This window comes from Ursus americanus, chromosome 25 (genome assembly GCF_024610735.1).
Source record: "Ursus americanus isolate L20-20 chromosome 25, mUrsAme1.1.p, whole genome shotgun sequence".
NCBI lineage: Eukaryota > Metazoa > Chordata > Mammalia > Carnivora > Ursidae > Ursus > Ursus americanus.
This window is the reverse complement of record NC_142151.1, coordinates 41,631,324-41,649,213: the sequence shown is the minus strand read 5'-3', so window position 1 is coordinate 41,649,213 and position 17,890 is coordinate 41,631,324. Positions and strand designations below refer to the sequence as shown.

At 39.5% G+C, this 17,890-nt stretch overlaps 1 protein-coding gene across 4 annotated transcripts in view; it reads left to right on the top strand.

Moving 5' to 3' along the window:
- LIMA1 (LIM domain and actin binding 1) overlaps positions 1 to 17,890 on the top strand; it is an 86,589-nt gene that overhangs the window by 14,725 nt on the left and 53,974 nt on the right. For 2 of the 4 annotated variants that reach the window (XM_045801077.2, XM_045801076.2), the window contains exon 2: positions 15,552 to 15,687. The exons of 1 other annotated variant lie outside the window; for it this stretch is intronic. In XM_045801077.2, the coding sequence (XP_045657033.1) occupies positions 15,569 to 15,687 (119 nt within the window). In that variant the 5' untranslated portion in view covers positions 15,552 to 15,568. Of the gene's footprint in view, positions 1 to 12,922; positions 13,041 to 15,551; positions 15,688 to 17,890 lie in introns of all 4 variants that reach the window. One more of the 4 variants, XM_087855823.1, reaches the window with a different exon arrangement.

Sequence of the window (17,890 nt, the reverse complement as noted above, 5' to 3'; positions counted from 1 at the left end):
CTAAGCTAAGCCCGTATATGTAGCCTGTTAACTAAACCTGTAGAATAATGTTTATTCAGTGTCTTAGACACAGAGGCATCCAAAAAGACCGACAAGATTTGGCTCTGACCTCAAGCAATGTGCCAGGCACTGCTTTGCATTTATTCTCTCCTTTTATTTTTAGCATCACCCTGTAGCTTAGGTGTGTCATCCTCATTTTATGTAGAAGGAAAGTGTAGCACAGAGAGGCTGCCATGCATCTGGTTAGCCCTGGACTCAAGGCTGGAATCAGCGGGTATTCCCATGGCCCTGCTCTGCCTCCAAATAACCAGGATATGAAATAGGTGATGTGAGCCCTGGGTGGGGGGGTGCACTCAGAATTCTCAGGGACCTCAGTGATCATCTGTCATCTAGTCTAAGTGACTTCCAAACTATAATTTTTAAAATAACAGTTTTATTGACATATTCGTATACCATACAATTTACCTATTTAAATTGTGCAGCTTGGTGGGTTTTGATATATTCACAGAGTTGTGCAACCATCGCCACAATCAATTTTATGACGCTTTCATCACCTCCCAGAAAAAACCCATACCCTTTAGCAGTCAGTCGATCCCCTTCAACCCCCTGCCAGGGCTAGTCAACCACAATCTACTTTCTATTTCCGTAGGTATGCCCATTCTAGACATTTCATATAAATGAAATCATAACGATATATGATCTTGGTGACTGGTTTCTTTTACCTGGCGTAATTTTTTCAAGGTTCACCCATATTGTAGCATATATCTGTACTTCATTCCTTTTCATGGCCAAATATCATACCTTTATATGGATAGACCACATTTTGTTTATCTGCTTCCCAGTTGATGAACATTTAGAATGTTTCCACTTTGGGGCTGTTGTGAATAATGGTATTATACACGATCTTGTACAACTTGTTGTGTAGACATGTGTTCTTTTTTCATTTCTCTGTGTGTGTGTAACCCCCTAGGAATGGAATTGCAGGATCATATGATAATGATGTGTTTAACCCTCTGAGGAGCTGCCAACTATTTTCCAAAGCAACTGCATGATTTTACATTCTCATCAACAGTGTATATGAGCGTTTCAATTTCTCTACATCCTCGCCAATACTTGTCAGACTATAATTTTTTTAACCACATCCCACAGTAAGAAATATTTTACATTCTTACCCAGTTTATATGCACACAAATAACTGAAACAAAAGCTTTATAAAAGAATACTTAAACTCTGTGTGATGCAGCCTGACATTTTGTGTTTCATTCTATTCTTTTTCTTTAGCACAAACGTCTTGGTTCCAACCCGTTAAAATTGATTTCACAACTCACTAGTTGAGACCTGCAGTTAGAAAAATACTAGGCTATTTTAACCCCTTCATTTTACACCAGAGGAAATTGAGGCCCTGAGAGATGACTTCTTAGCAGATGATACTGCTAATTAGTTGTAGATTAAAGATTAGAGCCCAAGTCTCTTGGCTTCCTGCTTTAACTTTTGACATCTCAGATTTAGTTGCTCTCATATGTGGTAGGTAAAAATAAATTGGAATTTCTGCTCAGATACCGTTTTAAAAATTCTGTATACTTTTCTCAAGCAGCACTTAAAATTCAGTAACAAATCAAGCTAGAGAAAAAAAGAGAATAAAAAGAACACAATTTTATTACCATGAGTCATTAGTCTACAGAGTAATTTTGTGCCTGCTGGGCAGGCAAGCTTTTTTTGTGTTTGCTTTGTTTTGTTTTTGGGTTTTTTTTGTTTTGTTTTGTTTTTTAAGATTTTATTTATTTGTGAGAGAGAGGGAGGGAGGGGCACAGGGAGGAAATCTTTAAGCAGACTCCCTACTGAGCATGGACCCTGACTCAGGGCTCCATCTCACAACCCTGAGATCACAGCCTGAGTTGAAATCAGGAGTCAGATGTTCAACCCACTGAGCCACCCAGGCGCCCCTTGAATGGCAATATTTGAAAGTAAGCAATATAAAAATCTTTTATGCTTCTGTTTTTCTATTTTTCTTGGAATACATATGGGTCTTAAACCCTTTCATTTTAGTGTTTTCCAACATGTGATGGGGAAACCTCTGACACTAGAATAACTTCAAGGTTCCTGTTAAAATGAGGTCTTCCCAGGCCCTACTCCAAACCTAATGAGTCAGAATTGTGGGATGGGACCTGGAAATCAGTATTTAAAGCAAACTTCCCTTGTTTGTGGAAAATCAAGACAACGTTTCCAACCTGGTGATTGATGACACAGATCTGAAACGGGTGGCTTATGTATACAAGTGTGTCAATATGACATTGCAAACTAGGGCAAAATTCACTCCATTATGGAAGGTAACTGTCAGAAACTTGGTCTGGTGTTCAATGATGTGGTACGCATTGTGGAGATAATCCATAGTAGGGATGTCAAAGTTCAGGTCATGGGTGAAGTGTCAACCATTTCCATCAACAAAACAGAGGGCTGCCATGTTTACCTGAGCAAGAATTCCCTGGGTTGTGAGACAGCCAGTGCCAAATCTGAGATGAAGGTCCTCATTCCTACAGAAGGTGGTGACTTCAGTGAATTCCCAGTCCCTGAGAGGTTCAAGACCCTTTGAAATGGGCAGGCGTTGGTCACCACAGTGACAGAAATTGCTGGATAAACAAACTGCCGCTGGGTTCTTTGCCCTCTCCTTCATACCATGGGATAAATCTGTATCAAGATGGTTCTTTTTTAGATTTCCTCTACCTTTCGAGAAGCATAGCTACCTCACTGAAATATACCTCACGCTGAAATTTGGGGCAGGGGAGCAGGTCAGCTGATCTTCTGCGGGAAGGTGCAGCTTTTCCCGGTGCCCTCAACCACACCGCCAGTCCATTCTTAAGGAACCATACACCAGACTGGGGTGTTTTGACTTCCAGCCTTTGGAGGTTATTTGACCAACAGTGTTTGGGGAAGAATCAAGCAGTCGCCAGGAATCAGCAGATCAGAATGTTCACACAAGTTCGTCTTTTTCCAACAATGAGCATGAAGGTAGCAGAGGCTGGTGTGATTCTAGCTGGTTCTTCTAACCAAACTAACTTTTCACTGTTGACAAGTGAGGCAGGGGTTGCCCTGGACCGAAGGCTGAAGCTTGGCCATCTAGCATTCCAAGAAAAATTGTTTCCTTATAAGCATTCCTTTTATTTTGCATTCCATCTGGGTCTGCCTGAACCTGAGAGAGGAGGCTCTCCTGTATCAGCTGCTGTGGCAGTGTCCTGCACCCAGGTCAGTTAAAGGATTCTTGGACCCTTTCTTTCTGTGGGATCCCTGCCCAGCACCTTCCTACAGAGATGACTTAAACAAGGGAAAAAAAGAAAAGAAAAAGATAAGGAAAGGAAAAAAAAAGAAAAGAAAAAAGAAAAAGAAAATACAGTATTCCAAGGAATCTGGAATTCCTTCCTCCTTCCATGCCTGTCCTCCATCTTCACTGCCTCCTTTGCCCTGTCATGCTCAACTGCTTCTGATTTCTGTCCAGGCACCTGAACAGTGGACTAAAATCTCCACTGCAGCCTGGTTTTAAGTCTTATAGAAGAATCTTGCTCAGCAGAGCGCCTGGGTGGTTCAGTCGGTTAACGGTTAACGTCTGCCTTCGGCTCAGGTCATGATCCCAGGGTCCTGGGATGGAGCCCCGCTCCCCCTGCTTGTGTTCTCTCTCTCTCTGTCAAATAAATAAATAAAATCTTAAAAAAAAAAAAAAAAAGAAGAATCTTGCACAGCATTGCTAATGTAAATTACAGTTTTTTCTCTCTAGGGCACTTACCAAAATATGCAACATTCTTGGTGAGAAGAGAGATTGTCCTGTGACTTCTACCCACTTCCTGAGGCCTGTGGAAATAAACCTTTACGTACTTAAAGTTATACCGAAAATAGAATAAAATTAATATCAAACTTGAAAAAAAATAGAACATACTTCCTAGGTGATTCTTATTTTATTCAAGGTGTGACCTACTAAATTAAGGGTTTCAAAAGCCAAAGAGTTATTTGTAAGAAATAGCATTTGTAAGAAAAGACCTGAATTATGGCAACAGAGGGAGTTAACTAAAACAATCTGTATTGATAGGGTTCAGTATTTTTCTACCTGAGTTTGGTGCTAGAAATCATTTTTTTTATGGCTATATCCACTGGTTTCCTATAACTTGGAATAATTTGCCTTAGAATAAATAAACACAGCTTGCTGTTTCATTTTTCCCCCCAAAGCACTAGTCTATAAAAATAGTTGAATCCAACCAATGATTTCAAATACCTGGTATTCCTCCCTTTATCTTACAAATATTTGAGTATCCACCATGTGCCAGGCACTGTTCTGAGAGTAAAATACAGTGTGATTAAACAAAACAAAAGAATGTAATCAGTGTCAGGGGTAGGTCTGTACTTTGGGGACTTAAGAGGAATCTTCTAGGCTTGGGTGGTCAGGGAGGGTATATGGAAGGAAGTGTCATTTTAGCTGAGACTGACAGCATAAGGCCAGGGAGGGTCTAAAGCATTTTTAGACAGAGTCAGGAATATGTAATAAGAAAGGCAAGGGATTAAGAGAGATAAGGAGAGCCTGCCTAAAGATATGAGAAAAAGTTTATATAAAGTCCACATGTGAAAGAAAGGGTGTGTGTAAGATAATGCTTATTAATTAATAATAATAATAATAAATATTTTGAGCATTCATTAGGTGCTAGGTAGTGGTGTTCAAACTTGATGTTTAGGAACTTGTTTTAATGCTCAAAACAAAGCTATGAAGTAGGTTCTTTTATCCCCAATTTGCAGATGAGGAAACTGAGACTGAGTATAACAACTTGCCCAAGATCACAGAGCTAGTAAGTGGTGTGAGATTTTAACAGCTAGATTCTGCTCAATTGCCTATACTCTTAGCTTCTCTGCCTTTTCCTCAAAATGTTAGACATTTTGTGTAGAACATTTGACGAGCTAAGGTAGGTGGTGGGATACTCCTCAGAGAGGTGACCAAATTGCCAGCGGTCACCACAACTAGAAAGGGCAGAGTAAGAGCCTGTAAGTCTTCTTTTTAACTTCAGAACTTGTGCGCATGTTGTTCTATCAAAGTGTACCTCATACTGTACTTGATGTGATATCATACTGTGCTTCATACTACATGTGATATCATACTATACTTCATACTTCATGTGATATCATACTGTACTTCATACTACATGTGATATCATACCATACTTCATACTTCATGTGATATCATACTGTGCTTCATACTACATGTGATATCGTACTATACTTCATATTTCATGTGATATCATACTGTACTTCATACTACATGTGATATCATACTATACTTCATACTTCATGTGATGTCATACTGTGCTTCATACTACATGTGATATCACACTATACTTCATACTTCATGTGATATCATACTGTACCTCATACTGCATGTTATATCATACTACGTACTGCATGTTATGTCATACTATACTTCATTTTATTTAATAAAAGCAAAAATGTACATACCAGCTCATCTTGCGAGAAAAATTATTTGTGGTGAAATAAACTTAATTCGAGGAGGAGGGATAAGAGAGGATGACACATGTGATTTGGACTGTGTTATGTTGTTGATTTATGGGACATGCAGTAGGAATTCTAGGGCTGGAAGTCAAGAAGCTTTGGGAATCGTCTGGTGTAAGTGACCTTTGATGACTTGAGAGTGGCTGAGCTCACCCAGAGAGAGGAGAGTAAGTGACCCTTCGGTAATGCCTAGGAACAGAGATGAGCAGAGGGAGAGTGAAATTGAAATTGGCTTGAAAGATAGGAAAGGAATCAGGAGCGTTCCAGTTAAGAAAAAACAAGGGAAAATACAATGTCAGAAATGAATCAGAATTGAATCAACAATTCAGATGACAACAGAGAATGATAAAAACTGAGGCATAGTCCTTGGATTTGACAGCAAGAGATTTTTAGGAGAGTAACATCGGTAGGATGATAGAAGTAGAAGTCAGACCCAAGTGGTCAGGGGGATGAATGGAAGATGAGGAAATGGAAACAATGAGCATCTGGAGACTAAGGTTTGGCTGTGAAGGTAGGAGCAAGGTCGAGCTGATATATTGAGGGGGGCGAAAGGCTTAAGAGAAAAAAGGATGATTTATTTTAATCTGTATATACAAATTTCTGATCTGTATACACAAACACACATGTCAGAAATGTGAGCATGGGAGCTCCTGGGTGGCTCAGTAGGTTAAGCATCTGACTCTTGATAAGGCTTGGGGAAGATCTTAGGGTTGTGAGATGGAGCCCTGTCCTGTCGGACTCACATGCTGGGTGTGTAGCCTTCTTAGGATTCTCTCTCTCTCTCTCCCTCTCCCCCGCCCCTCCCCACCTCTAAAAAAAAAAAAAAAATGTGACCATGGTTTTAGGTAGAGAGGGCAAAGTCAGGGGCAGAGGTGAAATGGGAGCTCAGGTAGACTGTCATGACAGTTATTTTTCCCCAGACATAGGTGAAGGGAGGAAAAGGTGATACCTAAGTGTGCTTTCTTTTCTCTGGAGTGGTGAAGTGTGAATCAGTAAAGGTGAATTTTGAAGCGTCCAGTGAAACTGTCTCTGATTCTTTGGTGAGCAGTTTCCTGAAGTAAAATTGCTTCTCAGAATTACACAACCTCCTTTTCATTACTCTGACCCTGCATCATAGTGTTTTTTAAGAACAAATATCCTTAAAAGGAGATTTTTAAAAAGAGACAAGATGTTACTGAAGTGATTTTGTCTTGATGCAAACATCTACATCCTTGTTGACCCCTGGGAATTTGATCATTGTTACAATTTTCTTATTGTCTTGGATACATGTTTCTACAGAGACCGGGCTAAAACTCTTCCAAGAACAGTAGTAATGATAATTCTAACAGACTCGTTAGACTTGCCTAACACAGTGTTGCTGAATAATAGAGTAGTGAGGCTTTTATGTACAGTTATTTGAAGTTATTAACTGGTTCTGTCTTTTTTCATATCCCTTGAGTTTGTCTCAAAGTTTGAATAAGCTAAAATTGCTAATTCACAGTTCCAAAAAATGATACATACTTTCTCAACAACTGAACTTAAGACTGCATAATAAGCATTCATTTTGTTGTACTGATAGTGTTTTGGATAAAATTTAAACCTTCGTGCAATTTCATTCAAAGCATCCATAAAGTTCCTTCTATTTAGAAAGCAATATACTAGATGCCAAGAGGGCAAGAGGCAAAGTAGATCTGTCCCCTGGTCTCAAGAATCTTTCTATTGAGTAGAATTTATAAAATTATGGTAAAATAAAGGGAGTGACCTATACTGATTGGGAACAGGACTAGGGCAGTTCAGGAAAGTGTTCTTTGAGGAGGTCGTCTTTCCTGGAGTCTTGAACAGATTGAGGAAGGATAACATTCGAGGTGGAGTGAAAAAATATATGGTGTATCAAAGGAGCAGAAACTGGTAATGGCATAATTTTGGAGATTATTTTTTCCTGTCAAAATTATATGGAGTTAGGCTTCTCCCTATCAGAGAAAGAAGTTACAAATAAATAAAAGGAACGCTAGATAATGAATCTTATGATGCTAGATTGTGTGTGTGTGTGTGTGTGTGTGTGTGTGTGTGTGTGTATCCACACCAACACACAGATAGATATAGAGATGAATATGGAAATATATGTGTGTGTTATATGCATGAGTTAATATACATACATATACTCCTGGTTCTGTCCCCCAAGAGAGCCCAGTAGCAATGAGCACATGTAGTGCCCAGATTTGGTTTCTCCAATAAAAGGAATCAGGACTCCTTGGAGAAGTGGTTGATTTCAGGGCTGGGGCTGGGCAAATAGAAGACGAGTTTGGAACATCTTACAGTGCTAAAAAGTAAGAATGTGCTTTTAAAAAAAAATGGTGGCACATTGAACGGACAATAGAGCCAAGCTGAAAGAGCTCCAAGTGACCAAAGCTGGGAACAATTTGAGCAACAAAATAAAATTAGCCAGGGAATAAAATAACCCAAGAATTATTATAACCCAGGAAATAAAATAGATACCTTTGAGTCTGTCCTAATATAAATAAATGATTGAATAAATAAACAAGAGGGAAAGGACAGTTCTCCCTTATAGAAGAATTCCACCTAATAAAGGCAGAAGAAATGAGGGCAATAGAAAATCACCATTAGAACGTCATAATAGTTGCTGAAGGCAAGATCAGCCCATGAATGCTAAAATTGATGAATAAAAGTTTAAGAAGGAATAGGATTAAAGGATCTCTCCCCAAATATTTATGAATTCTAAAGGGAAGCATAGTAACTTTACAGTGGTGAAACCTGGCAGACACCACCTTAACCAAATGACCCAGTAACAAGACCTCAACATCTTTGCCCTCTGATAGAATACAATGAGGAAGAAGGCACATCAGCTCTGTAGTATTCTTCCCAAAATTCTATCACTTCAATCTAAGAAAGCATCATATTTTTAAAAGGAAAAACTTTTTTTTTTTTTTTTTTTTTTTTTTTTGAGGATTGTGAGATATCCCAGGCTCATCTGGTATTTGCCCTGCCCCAGCTCTGGAATCAACTACTTATTAGAGGAGCCCGGGTTCTTTTTATCAGAGGAACCGACAAACCCAAATTGAGGGTCAGTCTGTATAATACCTAACCAGTACTCTTCAAAAGTGTCCTGCTCATGAAAGACAAGGAAAAACAGAGGAACTGTCATAGAGATTGTAAGAGACTTAAGAAGACATTACCATTAAGTGTAGTGTAGGATCCTGGAACAGAAAGATGACTTTAGTGGAAATTTTTAATTTTGATAGTTGTGCTATGGTAATATAAGATAAAGCTTTGTGAAAGTTACAGGGGAACTTTTGTACTATCTTTGCAACTTGTGTAAATCTAAAAAGTACAAATAAGTTAAAAAAATATTAACTTTCAAAAGCTTTTTCAATTATGTGAATTTAGTCACCGTGTTTGTAAAAAATATACATATACCCTTAGAAATAAATGTAGGGGCACCTGGGTGGCTCAGTTGGTTAAGCATCTGACTTGATTCAATCAACACTCACATCGGTCTTGATTTCAGGGTCATGAGTTCAAACTCCACCTTGGGCTCCATGCTGGGTGTGGAACCTACTTGAAGAAGAAGAAGAAGAAGAGGAAGGAAGGGAGGAAGGGAGGAAGGGAGGAAGGGAGGAAGGGAGGAAGGAAGGAAGGAAGGAAGGAAGGAAGGAAGGAAGGAGGGAGGGAAGGAGGGAAGGAAGGAAAGAAGGAAGGAAGGAAGGAAGGAAGGAAGGAAGGAAGGAAGGAAGGAAGGAAGGAAGGAAAGAAAGAGGGAAGGAGGAGTGGGAGGGAGGAAGAAATGTAGTTTATATTCTGAAAAAAACATTATGTGGGAATATATTTCATGTTGCTTTTGTTTAAAATTTCCCTTTGCACCTTGAAGTTCTTTTAGGTTGTTTTTTTTTTCTTTTAATTGGTTGCTCTCTGACATTCGAATCACAAAAAATTCTTGATTTTTAAAAAAAAGTCAAACTCCACAATCTGTTTCTAAAAATAACATTTTCTTTTAACAATTGAGTTTGTACTTTGCTCTCTCTCATTTTCTTGAGGCTGTGTTCAGGCAACTATGCCTCTTACACAAGTAATTATCTCCTGGGGATGGGGGTTGCAGGGAGTGAGAGGGAGAGAGAAAGACATGATGAGATTAGGAGATTAGATTTATAAGAACAGGATTGTATTAGTGGCCGCTCATTTATTTTCTTCCAAGCATGGATCCTGCAAGACAATTTGCTTAGTTAGGTTAAGTCTGTAAATGAATTTATTAAGGTAGGTTTCCTGGGGCAGCTACAGGCCTCACCCTCAGCAGTAGCTCAAGGAAGCAGATACCTGGGACCAAATTTCCCAGTGAGTCATTGCCCAACCCTTAAACTTGAAAGAACCTTTGTTTAAGAGATTTTGTCTCCAGGCTACCGCTTGGTCATAGGACATTTAGCTACCCTACCTCAAGCTGCCAAGTGTGGTAGAAGAACTTTGAACTGGGAAGTAGAACTCTGACTCTCATACTAACTAGTTGGTGAGTTGGGGAAATTATTGGACCTTTGTGTGGCTCAATTCTCAATTCTCCTACTGTAAAAAAGGGGGACTTGGTTACTTGATTTCTAAGTTCCCTCTTGATGTTAAAATCTGTCCTATGTATCTAAAACTGAAGGCATCTTCCTTCTTAGGAAATGGTTACCTTTTATCCCATTATTATTAGTTATACCACTGTCCTTGCAATCTCTGAGGCTAACAACCTTATTTTCGTTATATCCATTTCCTTTAACTCTTGCACACAATTGACAACCAGTCCCGCAATTCTTCCATCAGAGTTGAAGTGGCGGTAGAATGCATTTGACCTGAGAGGTTGGGTGTTGGAATCTGAACACTGACTTCTGCCTGGGCCATGTATTAGCTATATGAGCTCAGGCAAATTATTCAACCTCAGTGGACCAGTTTTTTGGTGTGTTTTGTTTTTCTTTAATGGAAATAACACTATCTAACTCCAGGGTTGTTGTAAGGATTAAATGAGTTAATAAGTGTCCAATAAGTGATAGGGCTTCTTATTATTTGTACATAGTAATGCAATGGATTGGATCTTAAAGTCAAATGGGGCTCTGGAAAAAAATATTAAAAGATATTGCAGCCCAAACTGAATACCTCCTTCTGGATCGGTCTTTCCAATACATGCCTTTCCCTCTCTCTCTCTCTCTTTTTTTTTTTTTTTTTTTTTTTTTTTTGAGAGAAGGAGGGTAGGGAGGGACAGAGGGGAGGGATAGAGAGAATCTTATCTTTAAAAAGGCTCCACACCCAGCACAGATCCCAGGCGGGGCTCAATCTCACGACCTTGAGATCATGACCTGAGCTGAAATCAACAGTTGGACGTTTAACTGACGAGCTACCCAGGCGCCCCCCTCCTTTTTTGCCCCTCTCACTTTTTTTTTTTTAAGATTTTATTTATTTGAGAGAGAAAGAGTGAGAGAGAGCGAGAACATGAGCAGCAGGCAGAGGGAGAGGGAGAAGCAGGCTCCCCCCTGAGCAGGGAGCCCGATGTGGGGCTTAATCCCAGGACTCCGGGATCATGACCTGAGCCGAAGGCAGATGCTTAACTGACTGAGCCACCTCGGTGTCCCTTTCCCTCTCACTCTTAACAAGATTTCTAAAATTAAGGAAATTGTCCTTAAGTCTAACAATGGGATTCCTATCTAAGAGTGTGGGTAAGTAGGGAGAGCTATCACACCTTTAATTGAAGCCCACGAAAGTCAGAATATTCAAAATGGAGAGTATTTCAAGTAGGCTCAAGGTAACTCTAGGTTTCACTGAAAGAACAAATGATTATCTCTGATGCTGACCATTCTGAGAAGATCATTGCTACTACACTCTTACGGAGAGATAATTTGTATGGGTTTGCAGCTAGGTGGTTCAAAAATTTTGCTATGCAATTTTCTACTGTGGCTAAAAGTGATGGTTTTAATCATTATTCATTACTTGTAGTAGAGAGAAAATTGAGTTTGGAAATCAAAGAGAATATGGATTTGAATCCCAGCCTTGTTACTTCATAACTAAGAGATCATTGTAAAGTTATTTAATATCTCTGAATTTTAGTTTTTCATCATAAATATGACAATAAAACCAGTCTTGTAAAGTGGTTCTGAAAATTGAGATATGTACTTCACATAAGTAGATGTTGTAAAATGTTCACTTCTTTCCAAGAGTCTGATTTTTAACCTTAGCCTTTAATTTTTAGCTTCCTGTAGTGTCTCACTAGGCTTTTTCTTGTAGATGTGTATATTTCAACACGTGTAAAGCAAAATCCATCATTCTCCCCCTTCTTCCTATATTTACTCTCTCTGTTAAGACATCAGCAATCTTCTCATCATTCAAGTTTGGTGATGCCAGTGTTGATTCCTTCTCTATCCCTAAGTCCGTTTTATTCTAAGAACACTCAGTTCTCTTTTCCCACCTTGCCACTCCCTCCATCCTAATGTAAACCTCGATTACCTCTCACTTCAACAGTTTTAGGATCTTTTTGACAAGTAAATTAGACTCCAATCTTTTCCCTTCTTACCAAGTTATACACTGCTGCAGAAACAGCTTTTAAAACATGCTTCCCATTATGTTACTTGCTTTTTCGGAAACTTGCCATGTTCCACCATAGAGACTAGGGGGTGATCTGCTATAAAACTCTTATCTTACAGTTGTGGGTGTTGGGCTCAGGGAAATTATTTTTTTGATTTGCCATGAAGGTCACACCTGTGCTAGGGAGTGGCATGTTAAGACCAGTCCTTATCTCTGCTCACTCACAGACTAGTTCTTTCCACTATTGGACTATGGCCCAAACTCCTTAACATGGTTTTCAAGGCTTTTCCCATTCTGGCCCCATTAGTTCCCTACCTTATCTTCAACTACTCTTACACCTACAGTCAACTCCATTGAAGTATTCTATGCTATTTCAACTCCCTAAGAGTGTAATGCGGTTCTCTCTACCTGAGATGCACTTTCCTCCTCCCGCCGTCAGTTGATGAAATTCTGCCCATCTCTATGTCCCAAGTCAATCTGATGTCTCTTCCCTTCCCTCCCATCAAGCCAGAAAATCAGATCCTCTACTCCTAGACCTTGCATTACCTGTAATCACGTTCGGCTTTATGCTACAATTGTTGGGGTACATGTCAGCAAGCCAACAGATTTTTTATAAAGATTTTTATTATTTGAGAGAGAGAGAACATGAACGGAAGGAGGGGCAGAGGAAGAGGGGGAAGCCAACTCCCCGTTGAGCAGGGAACCCACCCCAAGTCAATAGCTGTTACACTCTATTTGGGCAGGGCCCTGTCCCTATACCTTATAGAAAGTAGCTAGTTACTCAGTAACCTGATACCAGAGTCTATCAAAAATCATACACTGATTCTTACCTTTATCTGTTTCATAGGGTGCTAATCACGTTGTTAAGAAATTAACAGTATTGCTTCTGTAACGAGAAGTGTGGTCAGGGTGTGAGCAACCTCATTCCTTGAATGTAAAGCATGCTTACCTAGTCTTCTACCAAGGTAGGTATTCTAACTGTTCTTGGATTTCTGGTCAAGATTAATCAAAACCATGGAATTAGACTTGGGAATTAAACTCTTTTTTTTTTTTAACTACACTCAGTGCCTCAAATAATGATTTTTCCTTTTTATAAAGAAATTTGAGAACATACCTTTTTTTTCTTTGATCCAGAATTGATTGCTATAGAAGCACTGACAACATTTATACCCATACCTACATTGGAAGCACAGTTGTACCAAACAGTGTCTTAAAGTGTTGTTCAGTATTTCCTAAACTTGGCCCAAAGGGTCATTATTGTGGTTTTACATGACTAAGTTTAGCTGAATTGTTTGTTCCTTCTATGTCTTTTTCTCATTAGAATAAGGGCTGACAATGTTTGGTGGGTCAGATACAAACTGGAAAGCAGATAGACAAATAAATATATATTATTTGATACATTCAAGTTTACTTCAAAGAACATATGTAGAGGGGCGCCTGGGTGGCTTGGTTGGTTGAGCAGCTGACTCTTGATTTTGGCTCAGATCATGATCCCAGGCTCATGAGATCCAGCCCCACGTTGGGCTTTGCACTCAGCCTGGTATCTGCTTGAGATTCTCTCTCTCCCTCTGCCCCATCCCCTGCTTGCACGCTGTCTCTCTCTTGCAAAATAAAGAAATAAAATCTTAAAAAAAAAAAAAAGAACATATAGAATTAAAATTATTTTATCCAGGAAAAGAGATATTATATGAAACCAACATTCATTACTTATTCTGTGTCACAGTCTTGTTTATCTTATTTATTTCTCATAAGGATATTGTGAAGGAAGTACTCTTGTTATGGATGAGAAATCTAAGTTTTAGGGACGAGGCCAGAACTCCCACTTAGATGTGTCTGTCTCTAACAGCAGACCTCCTTACCACGAGAGGCTTCTATGTTACCTTCCAGCATGGGGAAGTAAACAGTAACAAGTAACAAGAAACAGTAACAAGTAAACAGAACAATAAAATTAGCATTGTTTTCAGACAGTGCTTTAGTTGGAAGAATGAGTACTACAGGTGGAAAAGTAGTGTGGTCTTTTAGGGTTGCTTATCACTTACTTTGCATAAGAGGACTTTTAGTGTGAAATGGCAGCCCAAGTCGCTTGGTTAAGCACACCGTGTGTGTTCCGTTGTCGTCAAGGTTGTTAGAAGCAGTACCTGATGAACCATGCATTCTGCCAGATCAGTTATGCTTTGTGGTTGTCAAGATACCTGCAAGTAGTATTTTTCACTCTTCAAATAAGGAAACTATTGGCTCATTTCTAATCTTACCTCTTCTGAACAAAGGTTGGAACTCCTTTGGTAATTACTAGGGCAAAAACTCCTTTGGTAATTTCTGGGACAAAAACGAAGCCATCCAGATTAATGAATAGGGACTAGATATTTCAGGGGCATGTCTTTATGTATGCTTTGACTCAAAGGGATTTTAGAAAAGAATTTCAGAATAGAGGTTTTGTCCTCTGAATTTAAAGTACATTATACTGGGGCTCCTGGGTGGCTCAGTCGGTTAAGCATCTGCCTTCAGCTCAGGTTATGATCTCAGGATCCTGGGATCAAGCCCTGTGTAGGGCTCCCTGCTCAGCAGGGAGTCTGCTTCTCTCTCTCCCTCTGACCCTCCCCCTGCTTGTAATCTCTCTCTTTCTCTCTCTCTCTCAAATGAATAAAAAAATCGTTAAAAAAATATAAAGTGCATTATACTTCCCCCTGTTGTTAAGATTGTTAAAATGTAAAAATAATAAGAATTTATTTTTGTTTATTTTATTTTATACAAAAGCCAATTCTAATATATTATACTTAAAATGTTCTTAATACTATTATAATATACTTAGTATTTAAAATATATTATCTCCTTAAATCCATATCAAAACACTTATAATGGTAGGTATTATTCTCATTTTTCAGCTGAAGAAACTAAAACTGAAAAGATTATATAGTTTGTTCAAGGTAACAAAAGTTATGATTTCAAGTAAAGTCTATCTCGACTTAAAGCCCTTGCTCTTTATATGATACCATACGGTGTCCCCAGCTCTCTCTCCAAACCAAGTGGTCAGTGCTGCAGAGTTTGGGGAGAGAGAGCATCCAAAAGAAACTTGGAGGTAGGTAGAACCTAATTTGGACCTGAATCTACAGAGATGCCAGTTGTACTTCCCCTGGGATGTAACTCAGAAGAGTGGAATATTTCACTCCAAATGTGACTTTGGAACAGATTTAAGTTCAGGGGAAGGCCAACTGATGTTTGTACAGTGAGGTCAGTCATAAAATGATGGAACTGGAAGGGACCTTAGAGATCATCTGGTCTAACCTTCTCATTTTACAGGAAACTACAACTCAGCTATTGAATCATTTGACCAAGTTTACAGTTTCTGAGAGAACCATAGAGGAGTGTGGTTCTGCCGGTCTAGGGCTTTCTACTCTCTCTTCGCACAGCACTGCCAGTCCTTGGATGCTGGAGAATCCTCTTCTGTGTCTGATATTCTGACTTTCTTTACTCCATAGGTATATCTGTAGATAAGATGGAATCAGCTCCATTTAATAGACGGCAGTGGACTTCAGTATCGTTGAGGGTAACTGCCAAAGAACTTTCTCTTGTCAACAAGAACAAATCATCGGCTATTGTAGAAATATTCTCCAAGTAAGTACTGATCCTGGTCCAAAAGGACCATCTGTCTTGAGCAAACATTACCACCTGTCAGGGGAATCAGTAAAGGAAGTACATGGTGTAAAATGGCTTTATTGAGCACCTTCTGAAATTGAAGCACCATATGAGGTGCTTAAGGAGAAGGATGATAATAATCAGGAGACACATTCTCTATCCTGGAATTTTTTTTTTTTTTAGCTGGGAATAGAAAAAGTTACAAACACAAAAGTTAATTATAAAACACGTAATTCTTACTCAAAGTGTCAGCACATCCAAGATGAGTGGGAGTAAGGACCAGAAACAGAATAAGAGAGAGAAAGTGACCATCATGGGCAGAAGCTAGTTAGGAAGGCTTTCCAGAGGTGAGATGAGTTTTGAGGCAAGTTTTGATTTAGTTGAAGGGAGTGTTAGGTATACTCTGTATCTGCATTATCCAATATAGTAACCACTGCATATGTACCGACTTAAATTTAAGTTAATTAAATTTAAATAATATTTAAAATTCAGTTCATCAGCTGCACGAGCCACATTTCAAGGGTCCACTAGCTACATGTAGTTGGTGGCTACCATATTGGAGATCACAGAAACATTTCACCATTGCGTAACATTCTGTTGAGCAGTGCAAACTGGGCAAACTATGGCCTGCTGGCTGCCTGTTTTAGTAAATAAAGGTTTATTGAAACATGGCCATATCCATTTGTGCATTGTCTATGGCTGCTTTCATGCTACAGTAGCAGAGACCATATAGCCTCGAAGTCTAAAATATTTATTATCTGATCCTTTAAGAGAAGGTTTGCTGACTCCCTGCTTGGACCATGAGTTCTTTGATATGAGGGTCCCTTTCTTGCTTAATTTATATGCCTAGCACATGTATAGCTCGGTGACTGGAACGTAGTAGGCACTCAACAGATGTAAGAGGGATACTATATGTAAATAATATGACCAGGGATGGCAAACACATTGGCTTCACTCAAATAGAGATGCCATACTGGGAGGGGCTTAGGACAGGTGGTAGGTTTACCTCACGAATAGAGTTTGTTAATTAATAGGAAGCTCTTATACACTGAAGAGAAGAAAGATGGTCAAGATTTGAAGAAGATGATTCTGGGAACTGTATCTAGGATACAGCTAAATACCGATAGGACGCTTCTGTAATCTGCAATGTCCCCTTTTCTTCAGTGCCAAATGCATCACACACTTGTTTTCTGTGGAAAACATTGCCCTTCCAAACTGCTGGCCTTGGTTACTGCTTAAGGTAGCGTGAAGGTGGAGAGAAACTACGTAGCCCTTTTACCTTCCACATTATACATTTTATATTATTGTAATTTTATAACAAACATGTATTGTTCTTATCAAAACAAGAAAATCAATAGAGATTTCAGAAAAAAAGGGATAGAGATCTGGAAAGCTCTTAAGATTTAATCCCTGACCTCAAGGAAATTAATGGTATAGGTTAGTATAATTTACATAGTAGATGAAGTCCCCTAACTTCCTTCATCTTAAGAATCACATGGGGTGCCTGTTAATAATATGGTGTTCCAGTTATCTGTTGTTGCCTAGGGGGAAAAAAATCCCCCAAATTTAGTGGCTTGAAATACTAACATTTATTTTGCTTGCGAGTCTCCAGTTTGGGGCGGGCTTGCCTCCACTTGCCTTAGCATAAGCCAGGGTGGCTCAAATACAGGGCCCATAGTCATCTAAAGGCTCACTCACTGACAGTTCGGGTTGTTGCTGCTGGCAGTCAGCTGGGATCTCAGCTAGAGCCCTGGTCAGAGTACCTACACGTGGCTTTTCCATGTGGCTGCTTGGCTTAGTTGGCTGGGTTCCAAAGGCAAGCATCCAGAGATAGAGGAGGGAGGAAACAAAGGAAGAAGGGGGTCAGGTTCAGGGGTTGTGTGGCCTTTTATGACCTAGCCTCAGAAGTTATATAGAATCACTTTTGCCACATTGTCTTCATTGGAAACCAGTCCCTAAGGCTGGCCCATTTTCAGAGGGAGGGGAATTTGACTGTACTTCTTTTTTTTCCTTAAAGATTTTATTTATTCATTTGAGAGGGAGAAAGGCAGAGAGAGCACAAGCAGGGGGAGAGGCAGAGGGAGAGGGAGAAGCAGACTCCCAATGAGCTGGGAGCCTGACACGGGTCTCGATCCCAGGACCCTGGGATCACGAGCTGAGCTGAAGGCAGACGCTTAACCGA